This window comes from Nerophis lumbriciformis, linkage group LG32, assembly GCF_033978685.3.
Source record: "Nerophis lumbriciformis linkage group LG32, RoL_Nlum_v2.1, whole genome shotgun sequence".
In the NCBI taxonomy this organism is placed as follows: Eukaryota; Metazoa; Chordata; class Actinopteri; order Syngnathiformes; family Syngnathidae; genus Nerophis; species Nerophis lumbriciformis.
This window is the reverse complement of record NC_084579.2, coordinates 1,911,818-1,939,627: the sequence shown is the minus strand read 5'-3', so window position 1 is coordinate 1,939,627 and position 27,810 is coordinate 1,911,818. Positions and strand designations below refer to the sequence as shown.

Here is a 27,810-nt window from a genome sequence, read left to right as displayed (position 1 = left end):
CTTGACACTTTTTCTTACAAGACAATAAAGACTATTTCTGACAGACTGCTTCTTCTGTGTCACTATAAATATATCTTTTATTCTTTTAGTACAAGTCAAGACAAGCGTTGAGTGGAGTGGTGTGAGAGAAAAGTCAGGAAGTAAGTTCTTGCGTTGGTTGCGTGTTACTTGCACTCTGGCTCCGCCTCCTTACGGCTACGGCCCCTGGACCGTCGTCCCCGGCGTTCCAGGCGGCGCCGCTCCTCCCGCCGCCGCCACTTGCTGGAGGGCGGCCAGCAGAGTCTTCTCCAGTTTGTGCTCCAGAGCATCCAGGCGGAGGTCCATGTGCTCCTTCAGCCTGCGCTCCATCTCCTCCAGGCGACGCTCCATCGCCCTGCATGGAGGACACAGACTCTTCACACCAAGACCCCCAAACTCATACACAGATGGACCCCCAAACCCATACATAGATGGAGTGAGGACCCCCAAACCCATATATAGATGGACCCCCAAACCCATACATAGATGGAGTGAGGACCCCCAAACCCATACATAGATGGACCCCCAAACCCATACATACTGTAGATGGAGTGAGGACCCCCAAACCCATATATAGATGGACCCCCAAACCCATACATAGATGGAGTGAGGACCCCCAAACCCATACATAGATGGACCCCCAAACTCATACATACTGTAGATGGAGTGAGGACCCCCAAACCCATACATAGATGGATCCCCAAACTCATACATAGATGGACCCCCAAACTCATACACAGATGGACCCCCAAACCCATACATACTGTAGATGGAGTGAGGACCCCCAAACCCATATATAGATGGACCCCCAAACCCATATATAGATGGACCCCCAAACCCATACATAGATGGACCCCTAAACTCATACACAGATGGACCCCCAAACCCATACATAGATGGAGTGAGGACCCCCAAACCCATACATAGATGGACCCCCAAACTAATACATAGATGGACCCCCAAATCCATACATAGATGGACCCCCAAACCCATACATAGATGGACCCCCAAACTAATACATAGATGGACCCCCAAACCCATACATAGATGGACCCCCAAACCCATACATAAATGGAGTGAGGACCCCCAAACCCATACATACTGTAGATGGAGTGAGGACCCCCAAACCCATATATAGATGGACCCCAAACCCATACATAGATGGACCCCTAAACTCATACACAGATGGACCCCCAAACCCATACATAGATGGACCCCCAAACCCATACATAGATGGACCCCCAAACCCATACATAGATGGAGTGAGGACCCCCAAACCCATACATAGATGGACCCCCAAACCCATACATACTGTAGATGGAGTGAGGACCCCCAAACCCATATATAGATGGACCCCCAAACCCATACATAGATGGACCCCTAAACTCATACACAGATGGACCCCCAAACCCATACATAGATGGACCCCCAAACTAATACATAGATGGACCCCCAAACTAATACATAGATGGACCCCCAAACCCATACATAGATGGACCCCCAAACTAATACATAGATGGACCCCCAAACCCATACATAGATGGACCCCCAAACCCATACATAGATGGAGTGAGGACCCCCAAACCCATACATACTGTAGATGGAGTGAGGACCCCCAAACCCATACATACTGTAGATGGAGTGAGGACCCCCAAACCCATACATACTGTAGATGGAGTGAGGACCCCCAAACCCATACATAGATGGACCCCCAAACCCATACATACTGTAGATGGAGTGAGGACCCCCAAACCCATATATAGATGGACCCCCAAACCCATACATAGATGGACCCCTAAACTCATACACAGATGGACCTCCAAACCCATACATAGATGGAGTGAGGACCCCCAAACCCATACATAGATGGACCCCCAAACCCATACATAGATGGAGTGAGGACCCCCAAACCCATACATAGATGGACCCCCAAACCCATACATACTGTAGATGGATTGAGGACCCCCAAACCCATATATAGATGGACCCCCAAACCCATACATAGATGGACCCCCAAACCCATACATAGATGGACCCCCAAACTCATACACAGATGGACCCCCAAACCCATACATAGATGGAGTGAGGACCCCCAAACCCATACATAGATGGACCCCCAAACCCATACATAGATGGACCCCCAAACTCATACACAGATGGACCCCCAAACCCATACATAGATGGACCCCCAAACTCATACATAGATGGAGTGAGGACCCCCAAACTCATACACAAATGGACCCCCAAACTCATACATAGATGGACACCCAAACCCATACATACTGTAGATGGAGTGAGGACCCCCAAACCCATATATAGATGGACCCCCAAACCCATACATACTGTAGATGGAGTGAGGACCCCCAAACCCATACACAGATGGAGTGAGGACCCCCAAACCCATACATAGATGGACCCCCAAACTCATACATAGATGGACCCCCAAACCTATACATAGATGGAGTGAGGACCCCCAAATGGAAATAGGATAGAGAAGTTGATATTATTAGTGTATTGATCTCATACATGCACTGAGCTTCAGACTCGTGTCGTGCTTTTCTGCGCCATGACTCGGGAAGGTTGTTTGGAGCTGGTCGTATAAGTACATGCTGTGCCGTATACACTTCAACGTTCAATACATGGTCATTAGTTTAGCAAATAAACTGGCAGATATGTCAAATGACTCCTAACAAACACGGACACGTGGTCAGGATGGAGGCGGACACGTGGTCAGGATGGAGGCGGACGCGTGGTCAGGATGGAGGCGGACACGTGGTCAGGATGGAGGCGGACACGTGGTCAGGATGGAGGCGGACACGTGGTCAGGATGGAGGTGAACACGTGGTCAGGATGGAGGCGGACACGTGGTCAGGATGGAGGCGGACACGTGGTCAGGATGGAGGTGGACTAGTGGTCAGGATGGAGGTGGACATGTGGTCAGGATGGAGGTGGACATGTGGTCAGGATGGAGGCGGACACGTGGTCAGGATGGAGGTGGACACGTGGTCAGGATGGAGGTGGACTAATGGTCAGGATGGAGGCGGACACGTGGTCAGGATGGAGGTGGACATGTGGTCAGGATGGAGGTGGACACGTGGTCAGGATGGAGGCGGACACGTGGTCAGGATGGAGGTGGACTAATGGTCAGGATGGAGGTGGACATGTGGTCAGGATGGAGGCGGACACATGGTCAGGATGGAGGTGGACATGTGGTCAGGATGGAGGTGGACATGTGGTCAGGATGGAGGTGGACACATGGTCAGGATGGAGGTGGACATGTGGTCAGGATGGAGGTGGACATGTGGTCAGGATGGAGGCGGACACATGGTCAGGATGGAGGTGGACACATGGTCAGGATGGAGGTGGACATGTGGTCAGGATGGAGGTGGACACATGGTCAGGATGGAGGTGGACATGTGGTCAGGATGGAGGTGGACATGTGGTCAGGATGGAGGTGGACACGTGGTCAGGATGGAGGTGGACATGTGGTCAGGATGGAGGTGGACATGTGGTCAGGATGGAGGCGGACCCGTGGTCAGGATGGAGGCCTACAACAATATTTCTTCTCTGTTTGTCTCGGTCCAACAAAAGTCACGTCAGAAGTTCTGACACAAGGTTGGCGTGAGAGAGGCAGCGTCACAGTCCCTTGGGGGACATGCTTCATGTTTTCCTCGGGTCTCAAACACGAGGAACACTCAAAGCAGATGTTGGAGCTGACGGCCCGCCAGAACTTTCACCATCTAACTAACGTGTGCTAGACATCACATTCTTCTGTGGCCTGTGATGTCAGCGCAGGAACCAGCAAACACCCGAAAGAACACACTCACTCAGATCTTTCCCACAACACGGACCTGGTCCTGGGCTCCGACTTTGTGGTACCGGGGTCGGACCTTCTGGTACTGCTCACCTGCCGCGCTCTTGTCTGAATGGTGTCACGCTAAGATGACCCTCACCAGGGACTGGGCCCGCATGAAAGAGCTCCTTGTGGAACCAGAACCAGCGATCAATGAGTTCTATTGTCTCCTTCCTCTTGTCTAGTATTATCTAGTACTATGTAGTACTGTAGTAGTAGTACTTCCTTCTGTCTAGTATTATCTAATACTATGTAGTACTGTAGTAGTATTACTTCCTTCTGCCTAGTATTATCTAGTACTATGTAGTACTGTAGTAGTATTATTTCCTTCTGTCTAGTATTATCTAATACTATGTAGTACTGTAGTAGTAGTACTTCCTTCTGCCTAGTATTATCTAGTACTGTAGTAGTATTACTTCCCTCTGTCTAGTATTATCTAGTACTATGTAGTACTGTAGTAGTATTACTTCCTTCTGCCTAGCATTATCTAGTACTATGTAGTACTGTAGTAGTATTACTTCCTCCTGTTTAGTATTATCGAATGCTATGTAGTACTGTAGTAGTATTACTTCCTTCTGCCTAGCATTATCTAGTACTATGTAGTACTGTAGTAGTATTACTTCCTCCTGTCTAGTATTAACTAGTACTATGTAGTACTGTAGTAGTATTACTTCCTTCTGCCTAGTATTATCTAGTACTATGTAGTACTGTAGTAGTATTACTTCCTTCTGCCTAGTATTATCTAGTACTATGTAGTACTGTAGTAGTATTACTTCCCTCTGTTTAGTATTATCTAATACTATGTAGTACTGTAGTAGTATTACTTCCTTCTGCCTAGTATTATCTAGTACTATGTAGTACTGTAGTAGTATTACTTCCTTCTGTCTAGTATTATATAGTACTATGTAGTACTGTAGTAGTATTACTTCCTCCTGCCTAGTATTAACTAGTACTATGTAGTGCTGTAGTAGTATTACTTCCTCCTGTCTAGTATTAACTAGTAATATGTAGTACTGTAGTAGTATTACTTCCTCCTGCCTAGTATTAACTAGTACTATGTAGTACTGTAGTAGTATTACTTCCTCCTGCCTAGTATTAACTAGTACTATGTAGTACTGTAGTAGTATTACTTCCTTCTGCCTAGTATTATCTAGTACTATGTAGTACTGTAGTAGTATTACTTCCTTCTGCCTAGTATTAACTAGTACTATGTAGTACTGTAGTAGTATTACTTCCTTCTGCCTAGTATTATATAGTACTATGTAGTACTTTAGTAGTATTACTTCCTCCTGCTTAGTATTAACTAGTACTATGTAGTACTGTAGTAGTATTACTTCCTCCTGTCTAGTATTAACTAGTACTATGTAGTACTGTAGTAGTATTACTTCCTTCTGCCTAGTATTATCTAGTACTATGTAGTACTGTAGTAGTATTACTTCCTCCTGTTTAGTATTATCTAGTACTATGAAGTACTGTAGTAGTATTACTTCCTTCTGCCTAGTATTATCTAGTACTATGTAGTACTGTAGTAGTATTACTTCCTTCTGCCTAGTATTATCTAGTACTATGTAGTACTGTAGTAGTATTATTTCCTTCTGTCTAGTTTTATCTAATACTATGTAGTACTGTAGTAGTATTACTTCCTCCTGTTTAGTATTATCTAATACTATGTAGTACTGTAGTAGTATTACTTCCTTCTGCCTAGCATTATCTAGTACTATGTAGTACTGTAGTAGTATTACTTCCTCCTGTCTAGTATTAACTAGTACTATGTAGTACTGTAGTAGTAGTATTTCCTTCTGTCTATTATTATATAATACTATGTAGTACTGTAGTAGTATTACTTCCTCCTGTTTAGTATTATCGAATACTATGTAGTACTGTAGTAGTATTACTTCCTTCTGACTAGTATTATCTAGTACTATGTAGTACTGTAGTATTACTTCCTTCTGTCTAGTATTCTAAAGTACTATGTAGTACTGTAGTAGTATTACTTCCTCCTGTCTAGTATTATCTAATACTATGTAGTACTGTAGTAGTATTACTTCCTTCTGCCTAGTATTAACTAGTACTATGTAGTACTGTAGTAGTAGTATTTCCTTCTGTCTATTATTATATAATACTATGTAGTACTGTAGTAGTATTACTTCCTCCTGCCTAGTATTAACTAGTACTATGTAGTACTGTAGTAGTATTACTTCCTCCTGTCTAGTATTAACTAGTACTATGTAGTACTGTTGTAGTATTACTTCCTCCTGTCTAGTATTAACTAGTACTATGTAGTACTGTAGTAGTATTACTTCCTCCTGTCTAGTATTAACTAGTACTATGTAGTACTGTAGTAGTATTACTTCCTCCTGCCTAGTATTAACTAGTACTATGTAGTACTGTAGTAGTATTACTTCCTTCCGTCTAGTATTATCTAATACTATGTAGTACTGTAGTAGTATTACTTCCTCCTGTCTAGTATTATCTAATACTATGTAGTACTGTAGTAGTATTACTTCCTTCTGCCTAGTATTAACTAGTACTATGTAGTACTGTAGTAGTATTACTTCCTTCTGTCTAGTATTATATAGTACTATGTAGTACTGTAGTAGTATTACTTCCTCCTGCCTAGTATTAACTAGTACTATGTAGTACTGTAGTAGTATTACTTCCTTCTGCCTAGTATTATCTAGTACTATGTAGTACTGTAGTAGTATTACTTCCTCGTGTCTAGTATTAACTAGTACTATGTAGTACTGTAGTAGTATTACTTACTGACCACCTGAATTTCCCCCAGGGATCATTAAAGTACTTTCTATTCTATTCTATAGTACTATAGTGGGACCAGAACCAGCGATCAATGAGTTCTATTGTCTCCTTCCTTCCAGTGCATTCCGTAACAGCGTCGCCATGGTAACCCCGCCAGTAGAAACAAAAGGACTGAAAGTTGTTGATTTACCGTGTGTCGTTTCTTGTCTCCTCGTCCAGCCTGAGCTGCGTCACCTGACCGCACACCCTCTGGAGCACGGGCAGGAGGTCGGGGGCGGGGCTCGGCACCTGTCCGTGCTCCCGCCCCTTCAGGAAGTGTGACATCACCCCGGCCAGCTCGCCGCCCTCTGAGGATGTCGACAGCACACTAAAGCGTTTTGAAAGCATTCCGACATCACAGTTTGTCATTCGCATCTCACCGACAACTTGGCGCTCTGGCCCGTCTGGGTGGGCGGAGTCATCAGGCGGGGGTTTGCGTGGCGCCATCTGACAGCGACACGTGACATGCGTGAGTGATGTTTTTTCCGACTAAATGTGGCTTAAGTGTTAGCAGTCAAACCTGGGGGGCGTGGCCTCCACCAGTCAAAGCAGACAAAAAGCCCCTCCCCATCAGGAGAGGCAGGAAGTCATGGAGGGCGCCCGTCTGCTCCTGCGTGGGACACGCCGTGTGCTTATGGCTGGTGTCGGAGGCAGATATTTACATATATCCGAATTTAAGTTGTACTTCTTTAATTTCTTTTTTTTTTTTTTACTTTTTTCTTTTTAAACTCTACCTGCCAATTTCATTGTTGACAACAGTACATTCAATTGATCATTAAACGGTAGCCATTCATCACATTTCCCCCATCCGTAGCCATTGTGTCTTTTACCTCAGAATTTTTCGTCCCAGACGAAGGGCCTGGAACCCCTTACCTCAGAATTTTTCGTCCCAGACGAAGGGTCTGGAACCCCTTACCTCAGAATTTTTCGTCCCAGACAAAGGGTCTGGAACCCCTTACCTCAGAATTTTTCGTCCCAGACGAAGGGTCTGGAACCCCTTACCTCAGAATTTTTCGTCCCAGACGAAGGGTCTGGAAACCCTTACTCGTTTAGGCGACGACCAATGACCCAGGGTGAGCTACACCCAACTATTAGTTTATTCGTCAATGAAACTGCCCGTCACGGTAGTCGAGACACAATGACGCGAGATGACCACTTATTTACAGCTTTTTATGTAATGGCGTACAAGGGAGAAATGCAATCAATCCATCAAAATGTCCACTCTGTGTCTGGGGTACAAACAGTGTTTGACTTACATACTTCAAGACAGACTCCTAAAGCAGATTTTTAGAAAAAGGCTCTGCTTACCTTGTTTTATGTTTGGCCACTAATGAGTCTGTCCAGAAGAGTGTAAGAGTTGTCCAATTCTCAGCGTGTGGCCCGGACGAGGCCCCCAAATTGTTGCGTTTTGGACCAGTTGTTCCTCCCAGGGAATTCAAGTCACAATTCGCTCCCAAGCTCTGTACGACACTTAAAGCTGAGTTGAAAAACCACCAGAGACAGAATAGGTATTTTGTTGGATATTTTCAAAGCTTTGCCAATATACATTTTGAGACCAGTCTAACCCTAGAACATTCTATTGCGCCTCCCAAAATGGTCTGTCCTCCCAACGCCAAAAACCCCTCTTTCCTTCCCCCTCCCTAGCCATAATACAAGCACAACGTCTCCCTAGTCATAATACATTCCAAAGAACTCAAGGTTAACACACACAGTTTACTTGCTGACAGAGCATCAAGAGAAGAAATGGAAAACACGAGCTGTTTTCAAATATGACTAAGAAATGAAAGAAGTACAACTTAAATTCGGATATATGTAAATATCTGCCTCCAACCAGCAGGGGGCAGACTCCCACCTACCTTGTGTTGGAGGCGCACCATGTCCATGAGGTTCTGGGCCCCCGGAGACAGGCCGGTGCCCATCTCCTCCACCAGACTCTGCACCCGCTGCATGTCGATGGCGTCGCCCGGTGGGCGGGGCTGCAGCGGCTGGAGCCCCACCACCACGCCGCACAGCATCACGCTGCCGCGATTCCCCAGGGAGAGGAGCTGTAACGTGAAATGTTGTCATAGCTACTTTTATTCCTTCTGAGATACTCTTGATTGATATGATCTATTCTATACTCTTGATTGATATGATCTATTGATCTATTGATCTGATCTATTCTATACTCTTGATTGATATGATCTATTTTCATTGACGGAATGTTCTTGTTCAATACTGCTGATTTAGAGACACTCAAAGATGACGTCATCACTTAATGAGCCACTTGGAATCCTACCTGGAGACAAACTTCAGAGTCTTTTGGCAAAAGAATCCTTCACAATCCTTATGAAGACATGAAAAAATGCATTCTAAATATGAAATAAACTTCAATAAAAGTCGAGCCAATGGGAGAGCCACTATTCCAGCCATAAATATTGATAATAACCATTGAAAAAGCACCAACAAAACTCCATTTAAATTTGGTAACTTGAACATTAACAAGTATTAGTGATATTGTTATTATAAGTTTGATTTGAACATGAACTAGTATTAGTGACATTGTTATTATAAGTGTGATTTGAACATTAACTAGTATTAGTGACATTGTTATTATAAGTGTGACTTGAACATTAACTAGTATTAGTGATATTGTTATTATAAGTGTGATTTGAACATTAACTAGTATTAGTGATATTGTTATTATAAGTGTGATTTGAACATTAACTAGTATGAGTGATATTGTTATTATAAGTGTGATTTGAACTTTAACAAGTATTAGTGATATTGTTATTATAAGTGTGATTTGAACTTTAACAAGTATTAGTGATATTGTTATTATAAGTGTGATTTGAACATTAACTAGTATTAGTGATATTGTTATTACAAGTGCTGACGCAGACCAACTATTTATAGCGACCTCATCACTTCCTGTGTGTCTATGTTGACATCATGGAGTGGTCTGCTGCTTCCTCGCGTCCTGTAAATGTATTCTCGATCATAAGTCATGCATCTCACCTGAAAAGTAGATGGCTGAGAATATATTTTGATAAGTCGGGACACTTTGACAGCTGTTTCGGACCTGGAAGTGGCAAGAACGACACTAAAAGCGCATGTTCTCCCGCCTTTTCTGGGTGAGGATTATGAGTCATTCTTCATCTAAATGGGAATACATGAGCATGCTAGCAGTCGTCATCCCAATGACAGCAGACATTGTACAGTAAGTGATGTTTTGTTATGTTTGTTGGCTCTCATAAAGTCTGCATTGAAAAAAATTGTGATGCGTTTTTAAACTACTGTGCTGCGTATGCTTAAAATGATCAAAATAGGTAAATGTTACATGTTATTATGAATGTTACTACATGACATATATACTTACATCATGTATATATTACATGTTATTATGAATGTTACTACATGACATATATACTTACATCATGTATATATTACATGTTATTATGAATGTTACTACATGACATATATACTTACATCATGTATATATTACATGTTATTATGAATGTTACTACATGACATATATACTTACATCATGTATATATTACATGTTATTATGAATGTTACTACATGACAGATATACTTACATCATGTATATATTACATGTTATTATGAATGTTACTACATGACATATATACTTACATCATGTATATATTACATGTTATTATGAATGTTACTACATGACATATATACTTACATCATGTATATATTACATGTTATTATGAATGTTACTACATGACATATATACTTACATCATGTATATATTACATGTTATTATGAATGTTACTACATGACATATATACTTACATCATGTATATATTACATGTTATTATGAATGTTACTACATGACATATATACTTACATCATGTATATAATACATGTTATTATGAATGTTACTACATGACATATATACTTACATCATGTATATATTACATGTTATTATGAATGTTACTACATGACATATATACTTACATCATGTATATATTACATGTTATTATGAATGTTACTACATGACATATATACTTACATCATGTATATATTACATGTTATTATGAATGTTACTACATGACATATATACTTACATCATGTATATATTACATGTTATTATGAATGTTACTACATGACATATATACTTACATCATGTATATATTACATGTTATTATGAATGTTACTACATGACATATATACTTACATCATGTATATATTACATGTTATTATGAATGTTACCAGATACTACATATATACTTACATCATGTATATATGACATATATACTTACATCATGTATATATTTCATGTTATTATGAATGTTACTACATGACATATATACTTATATCATGTATATATTACATGTTATTATGAATGTTACTACATGACATATATACTTACATCATGTATATAATACATGTTATTATGAATGTTACTACATGACATATATACTTACATCATGTATATATTACATGTTATTATGAATGTTACTACATGACATATATACTTACATCATGTATATATTACATGTTATTATGAATGTTACTACATGACATATATACTTACATCATGTATATATTACATGTTATTATGAATGTTACTACATGACATATATACTTACATCATGCATATATGACATGTTATTATGAATGTTACTAGATACTACATATATACTTACATCATGCATATATTACATGTTATTATGAATGTTACTACATGACATATATACTTACATCATGTATATTAAACCCTAATGGATGTTTTTAGGGACTTCATATGTGGAATTGAAGGACTCCCTTAGGCTCAATTGTAAGCGGACTTTTGATCAAATGTATTTAATATTTAGAAAGCATCATCATGTCTCTCATAATGATTGTGAATGATAGGCACAATTTCAAAAAAAGTGCAGTTATCCTTTATATATTTACATATTTGTTAGCACATAGTCGTTTGTCTTACTACATTTTACTTAATTTTGTTTCCATATATACAGTTGAAAATTGTTAATACTTAGTGTTAATTTACTATTTATTTACGCGTTAACTTACTATTTGTTTACGTGTTAGTATTTATTTATGTGTTAACTTACCAATTATTTACGTGTTAACTTACTATATATTTACGTGTTAACTTACTATTTATGTGTTAAAGTAACATTTATTTACATGTTAATTATCATTTATTTAAATGTTAACTCATTATTTATTTACGCGTTAACTTATTACTTATTTATGTGTTAACTTATTTATTTACTTGTTAATGAACCATTCATTTACATGTTAACTTACAAATTATTAATGTCTTAATTTACCATTTATTTACATGTTAACTTACTATTTATTTATATGTTAACTTACAAATCCCTTTTATGTTAATTTACCATTGTTTCAAGTGTTATCTTGTTATTAGGGCCCGCATGGCCCATTGCATAAGGACTCCCAAAGGGAGTCCTTATGCAATGGGACATAAGGACCTATTGAATTTGTAAGGTTTTATTATTATTCTTTCTTATTCCGCAGCTTTGTGCGGTACTTTGACCCTCTTAACATGCTTCAAAACTCACCAAATTTGACGCACACATAAATAAACTCGAACAAAACTCTTTGGTAAAAAAACCAAACCCCAAAACTCAAAATTGCGCTCTAGCGCCCCCTACAAAGTAAACTTTTTCTAACTCCCAGTACGAATGTCGTATGTAGGTCTCACTTAGACTTAAATTTTATTAATTTATTTCCTCGGCCAAAAATCTACAGGAAGTTTGCTATTCCCCCTTCAACACTACATTTTAGTAAAATCAGTAACTTTTGCCTCTTTGAGCTTTAATTTGACCCCCTTAACATACTTCAAAACTCACCAAACTGAACACACACATCAGGACTGGCAGAAATTGCTATCTAATAAAAAAACCTAACCCCAAGTCTCAAAATTGCGCTCTAGAGCAATTTTTGAATAAAACGCAGAAAAAACTGCTCCTCGGAAGAAAAAAATGACAAAACTGCCTGTAACTCCCACTGGGAAAGTCGGAGAGACATGAAAACCTCTATGTAGGTCTCACTTAGACCTACATTTCATAAATTGACAACCCCCAGCAAAAATCAACAGGAAGTTTGCTATTCCCCCTTCTAAACAACATTTTTGTAAAAACCGGTCACCTTCCTTCAAAATCTATCTCCTCTGAGCGCGTTTGTCGTTTAGGCTTCAAACTAACACAGGAGAGAGATTGAACCCTTGTGTATAAAAGTACCGTATTTTCCGCACTATTAGCCGCACCTAAAAACCACACATTTTCTCAAAAGCTGACAGTGCGCCTTTTAACCCGGTGCGCTTTATATATGGATAAATATTAAGATTCATTTTCATAAAGTTTCGATCTCGCAACTTCGGTAAACAGCCGCCATCTTTTTTCCCGGTAGAACAGGAAGCGCTTCTTCTTCTACGCAAGCAACCGCCAAGGTAAGCACCCGCCCCCATAGAACAGGAAGCGCTTCTTCTTCTACTGTAAGCAACCACCCGCCCGCGTAGAAGAAGAAAAAGCGCGCGGATATCACCGTACGTTTCATTTCCTTTGTGTGTTTACATCTGTAAAGACCACAAAATGGCTCCTACTAAGCGTCAGGGATCCGGTTCTTGAAAAGACGCAATCTCTCCATCCGCACACGGATTACTATTTCACAGCAACTGATATTCCTGTGAAACGCACCGTGGATACAACGGGAGCACGTACGGTGAATATTCGCACCACAGGGAATGAGAAGTCATCCTTCACTGTGGTTCTAGCTTGCCATGCTAATGAAACTTCCACCCATGGTGATATTCAAAAGGAAGACCTTGCCAAAAGAGACCTTTCCAGCCGGCGTCATCATAAAAGCTAACTCGAAGGGATGGATGAAGAAAAGATGAGCGAGTGGTTAAGGTAAGTTTAAGTTTACGCGAAGAGGCCGGGTGGCTTTTTTCACGCAGCTCTGTCCATGTTGATATACGTATGTTTGTGATTGCACATTTGCGTACATTTTGGGAGTGAACAGAGTTGTTAGAACGCTGGTTTTTAATATATTATTAAAGTTTGACTGACCTATCTGACTGTTTTTTTGACATTCCTTTAGCGCAGTTAGATGCGGCTTACAACACCGGGCGGCTTATAGGTGGACAAAGTTTTGAAATATGCCGTTCATTGAAGGCGCGGCTTTTAACCCAGGGCGCCTTATGGTGCGGAAAATACAGTATAGAACAGCTTTTTAATACCTGCTCCGGTTTTGATTTTATGACCCTTCAAAGACCCGCTGCACTGATGCTGCTGCGCTGCTGTTTTTTTAAGATGGCTGCTCAAAAGCAGGAAGCACCAACGTGCCCACACAATGCAGACAAGGTAGGTACACTAGACAAAAGTCTTGGGACACTTCAGACTAAAAGTAGACAAAAGTATTGGGACACTTAGGACTAGCACCTGCCAAATACGCGGGCCCGACCAATGCTGCTTGCAGCTTTAATTTACATGTTGTATTTGGTTATTTTGGAGCACCGTTAGATGTTCCGCTCAACGACCACCTGAGCTACGGTGTTGAGGCAACGCATGCAAAGCGAGTAAAAAGCTAGTCCTCACAACTGTAAGTTGTTTTGGTTCTTATTAATGTCAGGCTGGCTTGGTCAAATGAGCAATTTCTATTTATTTATGAAAGCCCTCACAAATGATGGGAGCCCTGGTTTAGCATCAAAAATAAGCATGTTTTCAATATTTGCTGGGGTAACATCGCTACTGTACTCAATTATTTGGACTCAACAATAACTGAATTGATTTTTAGCAATCAAGTGTCAGGTGGACTCACCTTGACGTCACATGACGATGACCCCTCCTCCAGGGTCAGCTGCTTCCTGTAGAACGGCCCTCTGCCGCCACGATAGAAAATGACGTCACGGTGTTTCTTAACATCATGTGACCCCGCAGTCACGCCTCACCTGTCCGGATGCTGCACCTGGTCCCACCGCTCTCCCCGAACCGTTCCGCCGTATTCTCCCGTCTGCAGGTACACCTCCATGGTCCGAGCCTCGCTGACGAGCAGCAGGCGGCTGATGGCGGCGGGGGAGGCGGGGCTACACGTCACAGTCAAGACGCAGGGGGAGTCTTCGTCCACGCGCTCCAACAGGACCGGGGCGCCCCTGAGAAGGCGGACATGGTCTCAGCTTGGGAGTGAAGCGCTTACACCACAAGTTGCAGCATCATACCAACGTGTCACTGGGACGTCATCTTCATCTGTCGTAGTTACGTCAACAGCCAGCACCACGTCAGCCAGGCAGCGTCCCTCAGGCTGGCAGAGCCACGCCCCTTCGCTCTTCACGCCAACTTCCACCATGACGCCCTGAGATGACACTTATACATCACCAACCAGAAGCTAATAAAGCACTCCATCACTATGGCAGGCATCATCAATTACCATCAATCGATTTAAGTGGACCCCGACTTAAACAAGTGTAAAAACTTATTGGGGTGTTACCATTTAGTGGTCAATTGTACGGAATATGTACTGTACTGTGCAATCTACTAATAAAAGTTTCAATCAATCAATCATCTGTCGCTTCATCCTGGACAATATTCATGACAAACTTGCGCTTTGTTTTAAAGATGTGCTATTTGGATATACACTGTATGAAACAAAATGTGAAAAGGAATTTTACCTTTGCAACCTCATTATACTATTGGCTAAGTTTTATATTCATAAATGTAAGTTTCTCAATACCCGACCAGTTTTTTGTGCCTTTAAAAAAAGAATTAGAACTCTACGTTAAAACACTCTCTACCTCTAACAACCAAAAAGCGGTGAAAACGATGATGCTGTGTTCCAAATTTAAATTATTTACTGAAATTGTGTGAGCCTATGGCTTTGCACTTTGTTTGTTATATATATATATATATATATATATATATATATATATATATATATATATATATATATATATATATATATATATATATATATATTATCATCCGCAACCGCATCAGAAAGTCGTCAACCATCCGCCATCCACCCGATCTAACATTTAATCAGAACCGCACCCGCCCGCACCCGCCCGTTGTTATATATCTAATATAGACGATGCAAGGCATTAGTGAGGTTATAAAGCTTTTGCCTGTTAAAGACTGATCCAATGCAGCACAGACATTCGCGTGCCACGCTGTCACGGCCCAGACGCACACCAGTGCTCAATCATATGGGAGCCGCGCTGAGCGCATCTCCAAGCGCGTCTCGCTGCCGGCGACGGCCGCGTATGAGCCCGACGCTCCAGCGCCATCCATTTTCAGGGCTAGTTGATTCAGCAGGTGGGTTGTTACACACTCCTTAGCGGGTTCCGACTTCCATGGCCACCGTCCTGCTGTCTATATCAACCAGGGTGAGCCCCACCCCTTTCGTGAGCGCACTGCGCGCGGAGTGACCCCTGTTACGCGCCCCTGGCAACGGGGGTGGCGGGCAGGTAAGCTGCGCGGGCGGAGCGCGCGGAGTGACCCCTGTTACGAGCCCCCGGCCACGGGGGTGGCGGGCAGGTAAGCTGCTTACCTGCTGCGCGTGACGCCGGCTGCGGCGAAGGCGGACGAGGCGGGGTGTCGTGCGGTGGGCGCGGTGGTGACCCTGGACGTGCGTCGGGCCCTTCTCGCGGATCGCCTCAGCTACGACTCCCGGTGGGGCCCTCTCGGGGGAAGGGGCCTCGGTCCCGGACCCCGGCGAGGCGTCGGGGGCCTTCTCCGCTCCGTAAAAGTGTCCATCTCTTTTTTTTTTCTTCTTCTGTTGTGGCATATGCTGCAGGTGCCTGCTCGTTTTTCGTATGTGGGTAACAACATTTAACTATGTATATATATTTACCAATTGGTTTAACTGCCACCCGCCTGAATCTATTTAAAATCTAATTTTTTTTTATTTCAACCGCCCGACCCGACCCGCGGATAAAATCTAATTTTTTTTAATTTCAACCGCCCGATCCGCGGATAATCCGCGGACTCCGCGGTTGTGTCCGCAAACCGCGCATCTCTAATATATATATATATATATATATATATATATATGTCTTAATAAGGTTATCCAAAAAATAGTGCTCGATACTGTAGTAGAGCGCAATATATGTATGTGTGGGGAAAAAAATCACAAGACTATTTCATCTCTACAGGCCTGTTTCATGAGGGGGGGTACCCTCAATCATTTACTGATGATTGAGGGTACCCCCCCTCATGAAACAGGCCTGTAGAGATGAAATAGTCTTGTGATTTTTTTTCCCCACACATACATATATATATATATATATATATATATATATATATATATATATATATATATATATATCATTCTATTTTAGTTACTTTGAGTATACAACACCCTGGCGCTGTTTTGTACGTATTTTGATTATTTCTCAACTGTTTGTAAATGTTGCAATTTATAAATAAACTACACACCGGAGCTCTTGTAAAAAGAGCTCAGCAGCGCATGCACTTTTTGCGTGTGATGAAAAGAGCACAGCTCTCTCAGCACATTCTACAGAGGCACTATAGAGACCAACAGCATCTCTGTCTGGACTGGAGCCTGCAATGCCTCAGACTGGAAGTCTCTCCAGAGAGTGGTGAGGACGGCGGAAAAGATCATCAGGACTCCTCTTCCTCCTATCCAGGAGATGGCAAAAAGCCGCTGCCTGACCAGGGCTCAGAAAATCTGCAAAGACTCCTCCCACCCCCACCAAGGACTGTTTTCACTGCTGGACTCTAGAAAGAAGTTCCGCAGCCTCCGAAGGAGAACCTCCAGGTTCTGTAACAGCTTCTTCCCTCAGGCCGTAAGACTCTTGAACGCATCATAATTAAATTATCCCCTCAACTCCCCCCAAAATGGATTAACTCGCTGGAATAAAAAAGACAATATAACATACATCCATAAACGTGGATGCATGTGGAAAAGTGCAATATATTTATCTGTACAGTAATCTATTTATTTATATATATATTTATATATATCTATTATTTATTTTCTTTAAAAAGGGGAACCGGAGGGTGTGTTCTAACTATCGTGGGATCACACTCCTCAGCCTTCCCGGTAAGGTCTATTCAGGTGTACTGGAGAGGAGGCTACGCCGGATAGTCGAACCTCGGATTCAGGAGGAACAGTGTGGTTTTCGTCCTGGTCGTGGAACTGTGGACCAGCTCTATACTCTCGGCAGGGTCCTTGAGGGTGCATGGGAGTTTGCCCAACCAGTCTACATGTGCTTTGTGGACTTGGAGAAGGCATTCGACCGTGTCCCTCGGGAAGTCCTGTGGGGAGTGCTCAGAGAGTATGGGGTTTCGGACTGTCTGATTGTGGCGGTCCGCTCCCTGTATAATCAGTGTCAGAGCTTGGTTCGCATTGCCGGCAGTAAGTCGGACACGTTTCCGGTGAGGGTTGGACTCCGCCAAGGCTGCCCTTTGTCACCGATTCTGTTCATAACTTTTATGGACAGAATTTCTAGGCGCAGTCAAGGCGTTGAGGGGATCTGGTTTGGTGGCTGCAGGATTAGGTCTCTGCTTTTTGCAGATGATTTGGTCCTGATGGCTTCATCTGGCCAGGATCTTCAGCTCTCACTGGATCGGTTCGCAGCCGAGTGTGAAGCGACTGGGATGAGAATCAGCACCTCCAAGTCCGAGTCCATGGTTCTCGCCCGGAAAAGGGTGGAGTGCCATCTCCGGGTTGGGGAGGAGACCCTGCCCCAAGTGGAGGAGTTCAAGTACCTCGGAGTCTTGTTCATGAGTGAGGGAAGAGTGGATCGTGAGATCGACAGGCGGATCGGTGCGGCGTCTTCAGTAATGCGGACGCTGTATCGATCCGTTGTGGTGAAGAAGGAGCTGAGCCGGAAGGCAAAGCTCTCAATTTACCGGTCGATCTACGTTCCCATCCTCACCTATGGTCATGAGCTTTGGGTTATGACCGAAAGGACAAGATCACGGGTACAAGCGGCCGAAATGAGTTTCCTCCGCTGGGTGGCGGGGCTCTCCCTTAGAGATAGGGTGAGAAGCTCTGTCATCCGGGGGGAGCTCAAAGTAAAGCCGCTGCTCCTCCACATCGAGAGGAGCCAGATGAGGTGGTTCGGGCATCTGGTCAGGATGCCACCCGAGCGCCTCCCTAAGGAGGTGTTTAGGGCACGTCCGACCGGTAGGAGGCCACGAGGAAGACCCAGGACACGTTGGGAAGACTATGTCTCCCGGCTGGCCTGGGAACGCCTCGGGATCCCCCGGGAGGAGCTGGACGAAGTGGCTGGGGAGAGGGAAGTCTGGGCTTCCCTGCTTAGGCTGCTGCCCCCGCGACCCGACCTCGGATAAGCGGAAGAAGATGGATGGATGGATGGATGGATATTATTTATATATGCACCTTATTGCTTTTTTATCCTGCACTACCATGAGCTTATGTAACGAAATTTCGTTCTTATCTGTGCTGTAAAGTTCAAATTTGAATGACAATAAAAAGGAAGTCTAAGTCTAAGTCTATAAAGGTTTATCAAATTAATTATTTTTTTTAAATAAATAAATAAAAATAAAAAAACAACCAGAAGCTAAAGATAAGATATTTGACAATATTTCCTGAATGAAAATCCTGTTGACAGTATTTATTATTAATGAGGTGTTACAAACGCTAAAAGCACTTTGTAGACGTCATCAAATAGATTGGACGGAACATTCCTACCAGATATCTCCCGCTAAAACAATCAGTGACGCAGTTTTCTGTGCTCCCGTCTTGGAATGTCTTCTATCATCTTCGAACCTTCAACCCTGTCCATTCCAATTGGAAAGAGTACAGATTAAAAAAAAAGGCTGTTTAGGCTAACTGTGGATCCAAGTTGCTAAAGCTAAAAACACGCTTTGCTGCACTTCCGGTGTTTGGGTGACGTCATAAAACCGCAGCGGATATTTGGTTCGTTTTTTGAATTCATTGATTTATCTATTTACTTACTATTTATTTATGTGTTAACTTATTATGTATGTGTTAATGTAACATTTATTTACGTGTTGATTATCATTTATTTACGTGTTAACTTATTTATTTACGCGTTAACTTAACTTAGCGTTAACTTATTACTTATTTACGGGTTAACTTATTTATTTAACTTACCATTCATTTACGTGTTAAGTTATTATTTATTGTCTAAAAAAAGGGTATTCACGCGGACTCCGCTCACTGTAGCTCGAAGTTGCTAAAGCTACAAACATGCTTTTTTGAAATTATTTTTAATTTAAATTTTATTTTTTTTATTTTATAAACCTTTATTTATAAATTGCAACATTTACAAACAATTGAGAAATAATAATCAAAATTGTACAAAAATCGTACAAAGCTACAAACATGCTTTGCTGCACTTCCGGTGTTTGGGTGACGTCACAAAACTGAGACATGAGAGCCGCGGCGGATATTTGGTTCGTTTTTGAATTCATTGATTTATGTATCAAATACATAAATCAATGAATTTATGTATTTACTAAATACATAAATCAATGAATTTATGTATTTACTAAATACATAAATCAATGAATTTATGTATTTACTAAATATATAAATTCATTTATTTATGTATTAAATACATAAATCAATGAATTTATGTATTTACTAAATACATAAATCAATGAATTTATGTATTTACTAAATACATAAATCAATGAATTCAAAAACGAACCAAATTTATGTATTTGCTAAATACATAAATCAATGAATTCAAAAACGAACCAAATATCCGCTGCGGCTCTCATGTCTCAGTTTTATGACGTCACCCAAACACCGGAAGTGCAGCAAAGCATGTTTGTAGCTTTGTACGATTTTTGTACAATTTTGATTATTATTTCTCAATTGTTTGTAAATGTTGCAATTTATAAATAAAGGTTTATAAAATTAAAAAAAAAAAAAAAATTAAAATGAAAAATAATTTTAAAAAAGCATGTTTGTAGCTTTAGCAACTTCGATCTACAGTTAGCGGAGTCCGCGTGAATACCCTTTTTTTAGACAATAAATAATAACACGTAAATTAATGGTAAGTTAAATAAACAAGTTAACACATAAATAAGTAATAAGTTAACGCTAAGTTAAGTTAACGCGTAAATAAATAAGTTAGCACGTAAATAAATGATAATTAACACGTAAATAAATGTTACATTAACACATAAATAATAAGTTAACACGTAAATAAATGTTACATTAAAACATAAATAATAAGTTAACACATAAATAAATAGTAAGTAAATACTATTTATTTGTGTTAACTTAAGTTAACACATAAATAAATAGTAAGTAAATACTATTTACTTGCTATTTATTTATGTGTTAACTTATTATTTATGTGTTAATGTAACATTTATTTACGTGTTAACTTATTATTTATTTACGCGTTAACTTATTACTTATTTATGTGTTAACCTATTTATTTACGTGTTAATTTACCATTTATTTACGTGTTAACTTATTATTTCTTGTCTAAAAAAAAAGGGTATTTACGCAGACTATGCAAACTGTGGATCGAAGTTGTTAAAGCCACAAACATGCTTTTTATTTTTTATTTTTTTTGTTGAATTTTATAAACCTTTATTTTTAAATTGCAACATTTACAAACAATTGAGAAATAATAATAATCAAAATTGTACAAAAATCGTACAAAGCTACAAACATGCTTTGCTGCACTTCCGGTGTTTGGGTGACGTCATGAAACTGAGACATGAGAGCCGCAGCGGATATTTGGTTCGTTTTTTAATTAATTGATTTATGTATTTACTTACTATTTATCTATGTGTTAACTTATTATTTATGTGTTAATGTAACATTTATTTACGTGTTAACTTATTATTTATTTACGCGTTAACTTATTACTTATGGATGTGTTAACCTATTTATTTACGTGTTAACTTACCATTTATTTACATGTTAACTTACAAATTACTAATGTTAATTTACCATTTATTTACGTGTTAACTTATTATTTCTTGTCTAAAAAAAAAAAGGGTATTTACGCAGACTATGCAAACTGTGGATCGAAGTTGTTAAACATGCTTTTTTTTTTTGTTTAATTTGATAAACCTTTATTTTTAAATTGCAACATTTACAAACAATTGAGAAATAATAATAGTCAAAATAAGTACAAAAACAGTACAAAGCTACAAACATGCTTTGCTGCACTTCCGGTGTTTGGGTGACGTCATAAAAGTGCGTCATGAGAGCCGTCTGCGCTTCACTTTCTTTCCAACCGCAGCGGATATTTGGTACGTTTGTTAATTTATTTGATTTATGTATTTATGTATGTTAACATTTTACCACCATGTTTGAAGTAAACTAATAACCAAGATAGACGTGTTTAAAAATAAATACAGATTTGTTCAAAGTGTATTCTAGTGATGGGTTGATGAGGCGTCATGAAGCGTTTCGACACATTGCAAATCTGTATTGATACTGTGTCGATACTGTGTCACTAAATACTGACATCTGCTGGACATTAAAAATCCCTACAGGCAACCTATGGACCGACTCAACTGACACTGATTTGATGCCCTAGTACAGGGGTCACCAACCTTTTTGAAACCAAAAACTACTTCTTGGGTACTGATTAATGCGAAGGGCTACCAGTTTGATACACACTTAAATAGATAAATATATTGTCATTTGTAAGTTACACGTAAGTGTGATTTAAACAAAAATAGCTAAATAAATAAATTTATATATATAAAAAAAATGGGTATTTCTGTCTGTCATTCCGTCGTACATTTTTTTTTCCTTTTACGGAAGGTTTTTTGTAGAGAATAAATAATTAAAAAAAACACTTAATTGAACGGTTTAAAAGAGGAGAAAACACGGAAAAAATTAAAATAACATTTTGAAACATAGTTTATCTTCAATTTCGACTCTTTAAAATTCAAAATTCAACCGACAAAAAGAAGAGAAAAACTAGCTAATTTGAATCTTTTTGAAAAAATTAAAAAAAGAATTTCTGGAACATCATTAGCAATTTTTCCTGATTAAGATACATTTTAGAATTTTGATGACATGTTTTAAATTGGTTAAAATCCAATCTGCACTTTGTTAGAATATTTAACAAATTGGACCAAGCTATATTTCTAACAAACACAAATCAGTATTTCTTCTAGATTTTCCAGAACAACAATTTTAAAAGAAATTCAAAATACTTTGAAATAAGATTTAAATTTGATTCTACAGATTTTCTAGATTTGCCAGAATAATTTTTTTGAATTTTAATCATAGTAAGTTTGAAGAAATATTTCACAAATATTCTTCATCGAAAAACCAGAAGCAAAAATATTTATTATTCTTTACAATAAAAAAAAAAAAAAATACTTGAACATTGATTTAAATTGTCAGGAAAGAAGAGGAAGAAATTTAAAAGGTAAAAAGGTATATTTGTTTAAAAATCCTAAAATCATTTTTAAGGTTGTATTTTTTCTCTAAAATTGTATTTCTAAAAGTAATAAGAAGCAAAGTAAAAAAAATAAATGAATTTATTTAAACAAGTGAAGACCAAGTCTTTAAAATATTTTCTTGGATTTTCAAGTTCTATTTGAGTTTTATCTCTCTTAGAATTAAAAATGTCGAGCAAAGCGAGACCAGCTTGCTAGTAAATAAATAACATTTAAAAAATAGAGGCAGCTCACTGGTAAGTGCTGCTCTTTGAGCTATTTTTAGAACAGGCCAGCGGGCGACTCATCTGGTCCTTACGGGCTACCTGGTGACCGCGGGCACCGCGTTGGTGACCCCTGCCCTAGTATATACAATAATATAAACCAAGTCATTGCATTTCATTTAGGATTATTTCATATCTTCATTTAAATAAAAATATATTTGTATCTTTTTTAGATACAGTCAATAAATAATGTGAACATGGAAATCTAAGAGAACGTGTTGTGGATGATTGTGGACTGGGAATTTTTTTTTTTTTTTTTTTTTACACATTTTTATTAAAAAAAAAAAAAAAAAAAGTTTTTCTGACGTATTACATTTTAGACGATTTCTCTTCTTAGTTATTATTTCTCCGGCTGCAGAAAAGAGCCGCTCACAGGGCACAGAGGAGGCGTCAGTGCGACACAGTTCGCGTATCGGTCACGTGACCAAAACAGCTCATGATCGGTCACGTGACTTTCTAAAAGCGGTACGCGCACCGACACAGGGTTTCGCTCTATGAGCTCGACGCATGCGCCATCACTAGAGTATAGATATGTGGCCTGAGAAGCTCCAACTGAGCATTATTGGATGGAAACAATAGAGAACACAAAGGACAAAAAAGGCATTGAAAGAGCACAGAGCTGATGCAGTCGGCTGCAGCGGCTCCATTTCTACATGCAGCTACAAATGTAAAACAACGAAAAACCCCAAAATGAGCTACACATCGCGTACGTATGGTTGCATAGACAAACAAAAACACAATTTGAACATTCACATTGTGTCCTCTGCAGTGTTCCCCTCTCGCTCAGAAAGACATGCAGCTGCTACTTCAAAACAGATAAGGAGCTGGCCAAAATTGTAATAAAGTTATGCACTCCGCTTGTAGACCATAGGTGAGTCAGGTTGCGGTTGCGGACCACGCCATGGACTTCGCCGAGTGCTACGACGACACGGTGTCCTGCCTGGCCAAGGCCACTCGCGGCGGCTGCAGGAGGATCGTACGGAAGCTGATCCGCGAGGGCCACAGTGTGGACTGTCACGACAACCGAGGCTGGACGGCCCTGCACGAGGCGGCCGCCGCCAGCACTGTGGGCTGCCTGAAGGAGATTCTGTCGGCGGCCGCTCTGACTGGTACCACAACACATAGAAGTAGTCCAGAAACCTGGCAAAACCTTTTATGTTGGACATTTCAAATAGCAGATGTGTGTTTTCTGTCTGCAGCCGGCCCTTCCTTCATCAACTCTGCCACTCACGAGGGGGAGTCTGCCTGCTACCTGGCGGCAAAGCGAGGCTGCCTGGCGATGGTCCGCATCCTCCTGAGAGCGGGCGCCAACATCAACCAGTCCACCAATGACCTGTCCAGTCCTCTGTATGCAGGTAAAGCAGCAGGTGTGTGTTAGCATCCTGTGTGGGCTCACCATGGCTGTGGTCCTGCAGCGGTCAGCGGCAACCACCGGGACGTGGTGCGGCTGCTGCTGGACAAAGGTGCCCGGGTCAACGGCAACCACTCGTCTTTCTGCTGGACCTGCCTTCATCAGGCTGTTTTCAAGGTGCGTAGTCCTAGTCCCCACTGGAACTAGGTCACACAAACAAATATAGAAATCAGGTTTGTGCTGGGAGACAACATTCTTGTCTTTTCTCTTCCTAAATGTTCCAGTACCTTCTGTCTTAGGTTGTCCCGGTACCAAAATGTATTTTGATACTTTTCTATACTTTTCTAAATAAAGGGGAGCACAAAAAATGTCATTTCCGCACTATTAGCCGCACCTAAAAACCACAAATTTACTCAAAAGCTGACAGTGCGGCTTTTAACCCGGTGCGCTTTATATATGGATTAATATTAAGATTCATTTTCATAAAGTTTAGGTCTCGCAACTACGGTAAACAGCCGCCATCTTTTTTCCCCGTAGAAGAGGAAGTGCTTCTTCTTCTACGCAAGCAACCGCCAAGGTAAGCACCCGCCCCCATAGAACAGGAAGCGCTTCTTCTTCTACTGTAAGCAACCACCCGCCCGCGTAGAAGAAGAAAAAGCGCGCGGATATTACCGTACGTTTCATTTCCTTTGTGTGTTTACATCTGTAAAGACCACAAAATGGCTCCTACTAAGCGACAGGGATCCGGTTCATGAAAAGACGCAATCTCTCCATCCGCACACGGATTACTATTTCACAGCAACTGCCTAAAGACTTTCAAGAAAAGCTGGCTACTTTCCGTGCATATTGTAAAAACAAGATAGCTGAAAAAAAGATCCGGCCAGAGAACATTATCAACATGGACGAGGTTCCACTGACTTTTGATATTCCTGTGAACCGCACTGTGGATACAACGGGAGCGCGTACGGTGAATATTCGCACCACAGGGAATGAGAAGTCATCCTTCACTGTGGTTCTAGCTTGCCATGCTAATGGCCAGAAACTTCCACCCATGGTGATATTCAAAAGGAAGACCTTGCCAAAAGAGACCTTTCCAGCCGGCGTCATCATAAAAGCTAACTCGAAGGGATGGATGAAGAAAAGATGAGCGAGTGGTTAAGGTAAGTTTAAGTTTACGCGAAGAGGCCGGGTGGCTTTTTTCACGCAGCTCCGTCCATGTTGATATACGATTCCATGCGCGCCCACATCACGCTGGTTTTAATATATTATTAAAGTTTGACTGACCTATCTGACTGTTTTTTTGACATTCCTTTAGCGCAGTTAGATGCGGCTTACAACACGGGGCGGCTTATAGGTGGACAAAGTTTTGAAATATGCCGTTCATTGAAGGCGTGGCTTATAACCCAGGGCGCCTTATGGTGCGGAAAATACGGTATTTGAATTCATCTTAGGGTAGATGAGACATATGTTTATTATTGTCATTTAGTCCTTAAATAAAATACTAGACAACTTGTCTTTTAGTAGTAAGTAAACAAACAAAGACTCCTAATTAGTCTATGCAGTAACATATTGTGTCATTTATACACCTATTATTTTGTACACATTATGAGGGACAAACTGTAAAAATGGATTATTAATCCACTTGTTCATTTACTGTTAATATCTGCTTATTTTCTCTTTTAACATGTTCTATCTACACTTCTGTTCAAATGTAATAATCACTTATTCTTCTCTTCTTTGATACTTGACATTAGTTTTGGATGATACCACACATTTAGGTATGGATGTGATACCAAGCAGTGTTGGGTTAGTTACTGAAAAACAGTAACTAGTTATAGTTACTAGTTACTTCATTTCAAAAGTAACTCAGTTACTAACTCAGTTACTTACACCAAAAAGTAATGCGTTACTGTGAAAAGTAACTACTTAGTTACTTTTTTTTTTTTTTTTTTTTTTTTTTAAAGCTCCAATTAATGCCCTTTTAGCCTTCATGTCAGTACTGTTATTGCACTGGACAATAATACAATCTGTTGATCAACTTGACATGCATTTGCATCACTCAACTCTGCTAAGCAATGTGCTCTACATACAACACACAAAGACAAAGATATGTTACAAAGGCCAATTTGTTTCTGGCCAGAACAATTTGACAAAACTATTTTAAATAGCTGCAACATAACATACATAAGTAACAAACAACATAATAACAGCATAGATGTAAAGCAAGAAAGGCACACACTACATACACAAAGTCTAACCAGGCATTTTTCCCCCAAGAAATTCTGACACAAAATCATGTCTGAAGCCCAGAACACTCGACACATTTCCCCAGTTTTAGTTTAGAGATAAGGAAAGATTGGCCTGGCCCACTAGCATCCCTCTTTATGTTTGTGAACTTTATAGTCTATACATTTAGAGTGATGTGATAATCAAACACTCTAGAAGTCTAGAATGAAAGAGTATATAAGAGAATTGACAGCAACGTTCCCTCTCAGGAGCGCGCATGTGCAATTGTGCACTGCTCAAGCGTCCTCTGCGCACGGCAAATCTATGCCACGCACAAAATCAAATAAAAAAATAAGCGCATAACAATTTTCGACACGACACGAACACGACAGAAAACCATTTTCGTCATCATTGTTCAAATATAATAATACGTCTGTCGAGACGCTTTGAGGACATGAATTCCATCCATCACTTTACTGAGCAAAACTCTTTATTGTCGGCCATAAACACATCACTGTTATATCAGCAGCAGCCGCTCGCTCTTTCTCACTTGCGCCAACACATGCACATATGGCACTTAGCCAGTGATGCGTTTACAGCCACACAAAATGTCGGACAACTCCAACACCACACGTAAAGTGTCATTCCAGGTCGTTACTCGATGATTTACCAATCAAATGTGTGCCTATTCTAGTGTCATTTATTAGGAATCTTAATTTATAAATATTAATCATTAAATGCTGTTAATATATTAAATACATACTAATAAAAATATATTTTTTACAAGTTGCAGGAATGTACACATGATCCCCTGCTTACATCTCATTGTGCAACATGTGAATGTTTTAATGGAAACTTAATGCAATGTCTGAAAGGGGTACAAACTATTTCCAAAGCAGGACCTCCACCCAGACAAACAATACA

At 40.3% G+C, this 27,810-nt stretch overlaps 2 protein-coding genes across 4 annotated transcripts in view; one reads left to right on the top strand and one right to left on the bottom strand.

Moving 5' to 3' along the window:
* Window positions 1-49: 49 nt before the first annotated feature.
* On the bottom strand, window positions 50-19,500 carry lg32h10orf88 (linkage group 32 C10orf88 homolog). The gene is made up of 9 exons (XM_061926790.2): window positions 19,325-19,500; window positions 14,865-14,998; window positions 14,598-14,798; window positions 14,468-14,528; window positions 8,524-8,712; window positions 7,188-7,277; window positions 7,048-7,114; window positions 6,819-6,975; window positions 50-373 (listed from the first exon to the last, which is right to left on the bottom strand). The coding sequence occupies exons 2-9, from the start codon at window positions 14,990-14,992 to the stop codon at window positions 196-198; spliced, it is 1,071 nt and encodes a 356-aa protein (XP_061782774.1). The 5' UTR covers window positions 14,993-14,998; window positions 19,325-19,500; the 3' UTR covers window positions 50-195.
* The window catches only part of asb3 (ankyrin repeat and SOCS box containing 3), a 20,690-nt gene continuing 12,321 nt past the window's right edge, over window positions 19,442-27,810 (top strand). The window contains exons 1-4 of one of the 3 annotated variants that reach the window (XM_061926788.2): window positions 19,442-19,552; window positions 24,174-24,418; window positions 24,509-24,664; window positions 24,725-24,837. In XM_061926788.2, coding sequence (XP_061782772.1) covers window positions 24,211-24,418; window positions 24,509-24,664; window positions 24,725-24,837 — 477 coding nt within the window. In that variant the 5' untranslated portion in view covers window positions 19,442-19,552; window positions 24,174-24,210. Of the gene's footprint in view, window positions 19,553-20,035; window positions 20,053-21,755; window positions 21,880-24,173; window positions 24,419-24,508; window positions 24,665-24,724; window positions 24,838-27,810 lie in introns of those variants that run through there. The other 2 variants (XM_061926789.2, XM_061926787.2) reach the window with 2 other exon arrangements.

Coding starts and splice junctions, on each gene's coding strand:
- lg32h10orf88 (XM_061926790.2), bottom strand. CDS start 14,992: ATGGTGGAAGTTGGCGTGAAGAGCGAAGGGGCGTGGCTCTGCCAGCCT. Junction 7,278..8,523: donor TGGTGCGCCTCCAACACAAG/GTAGGTGGGAGT, acceptor TGTCCCACGCAG/GAGCAGACGGGCGCCCTCCA. Junction 7,115..7,187: donor GTGGAGGCCACGCCCCCCAG/GTTTGACTGCTA, acceptor TGTCGCTGTCAG/ATGGCGCCACGCAAACCCCC.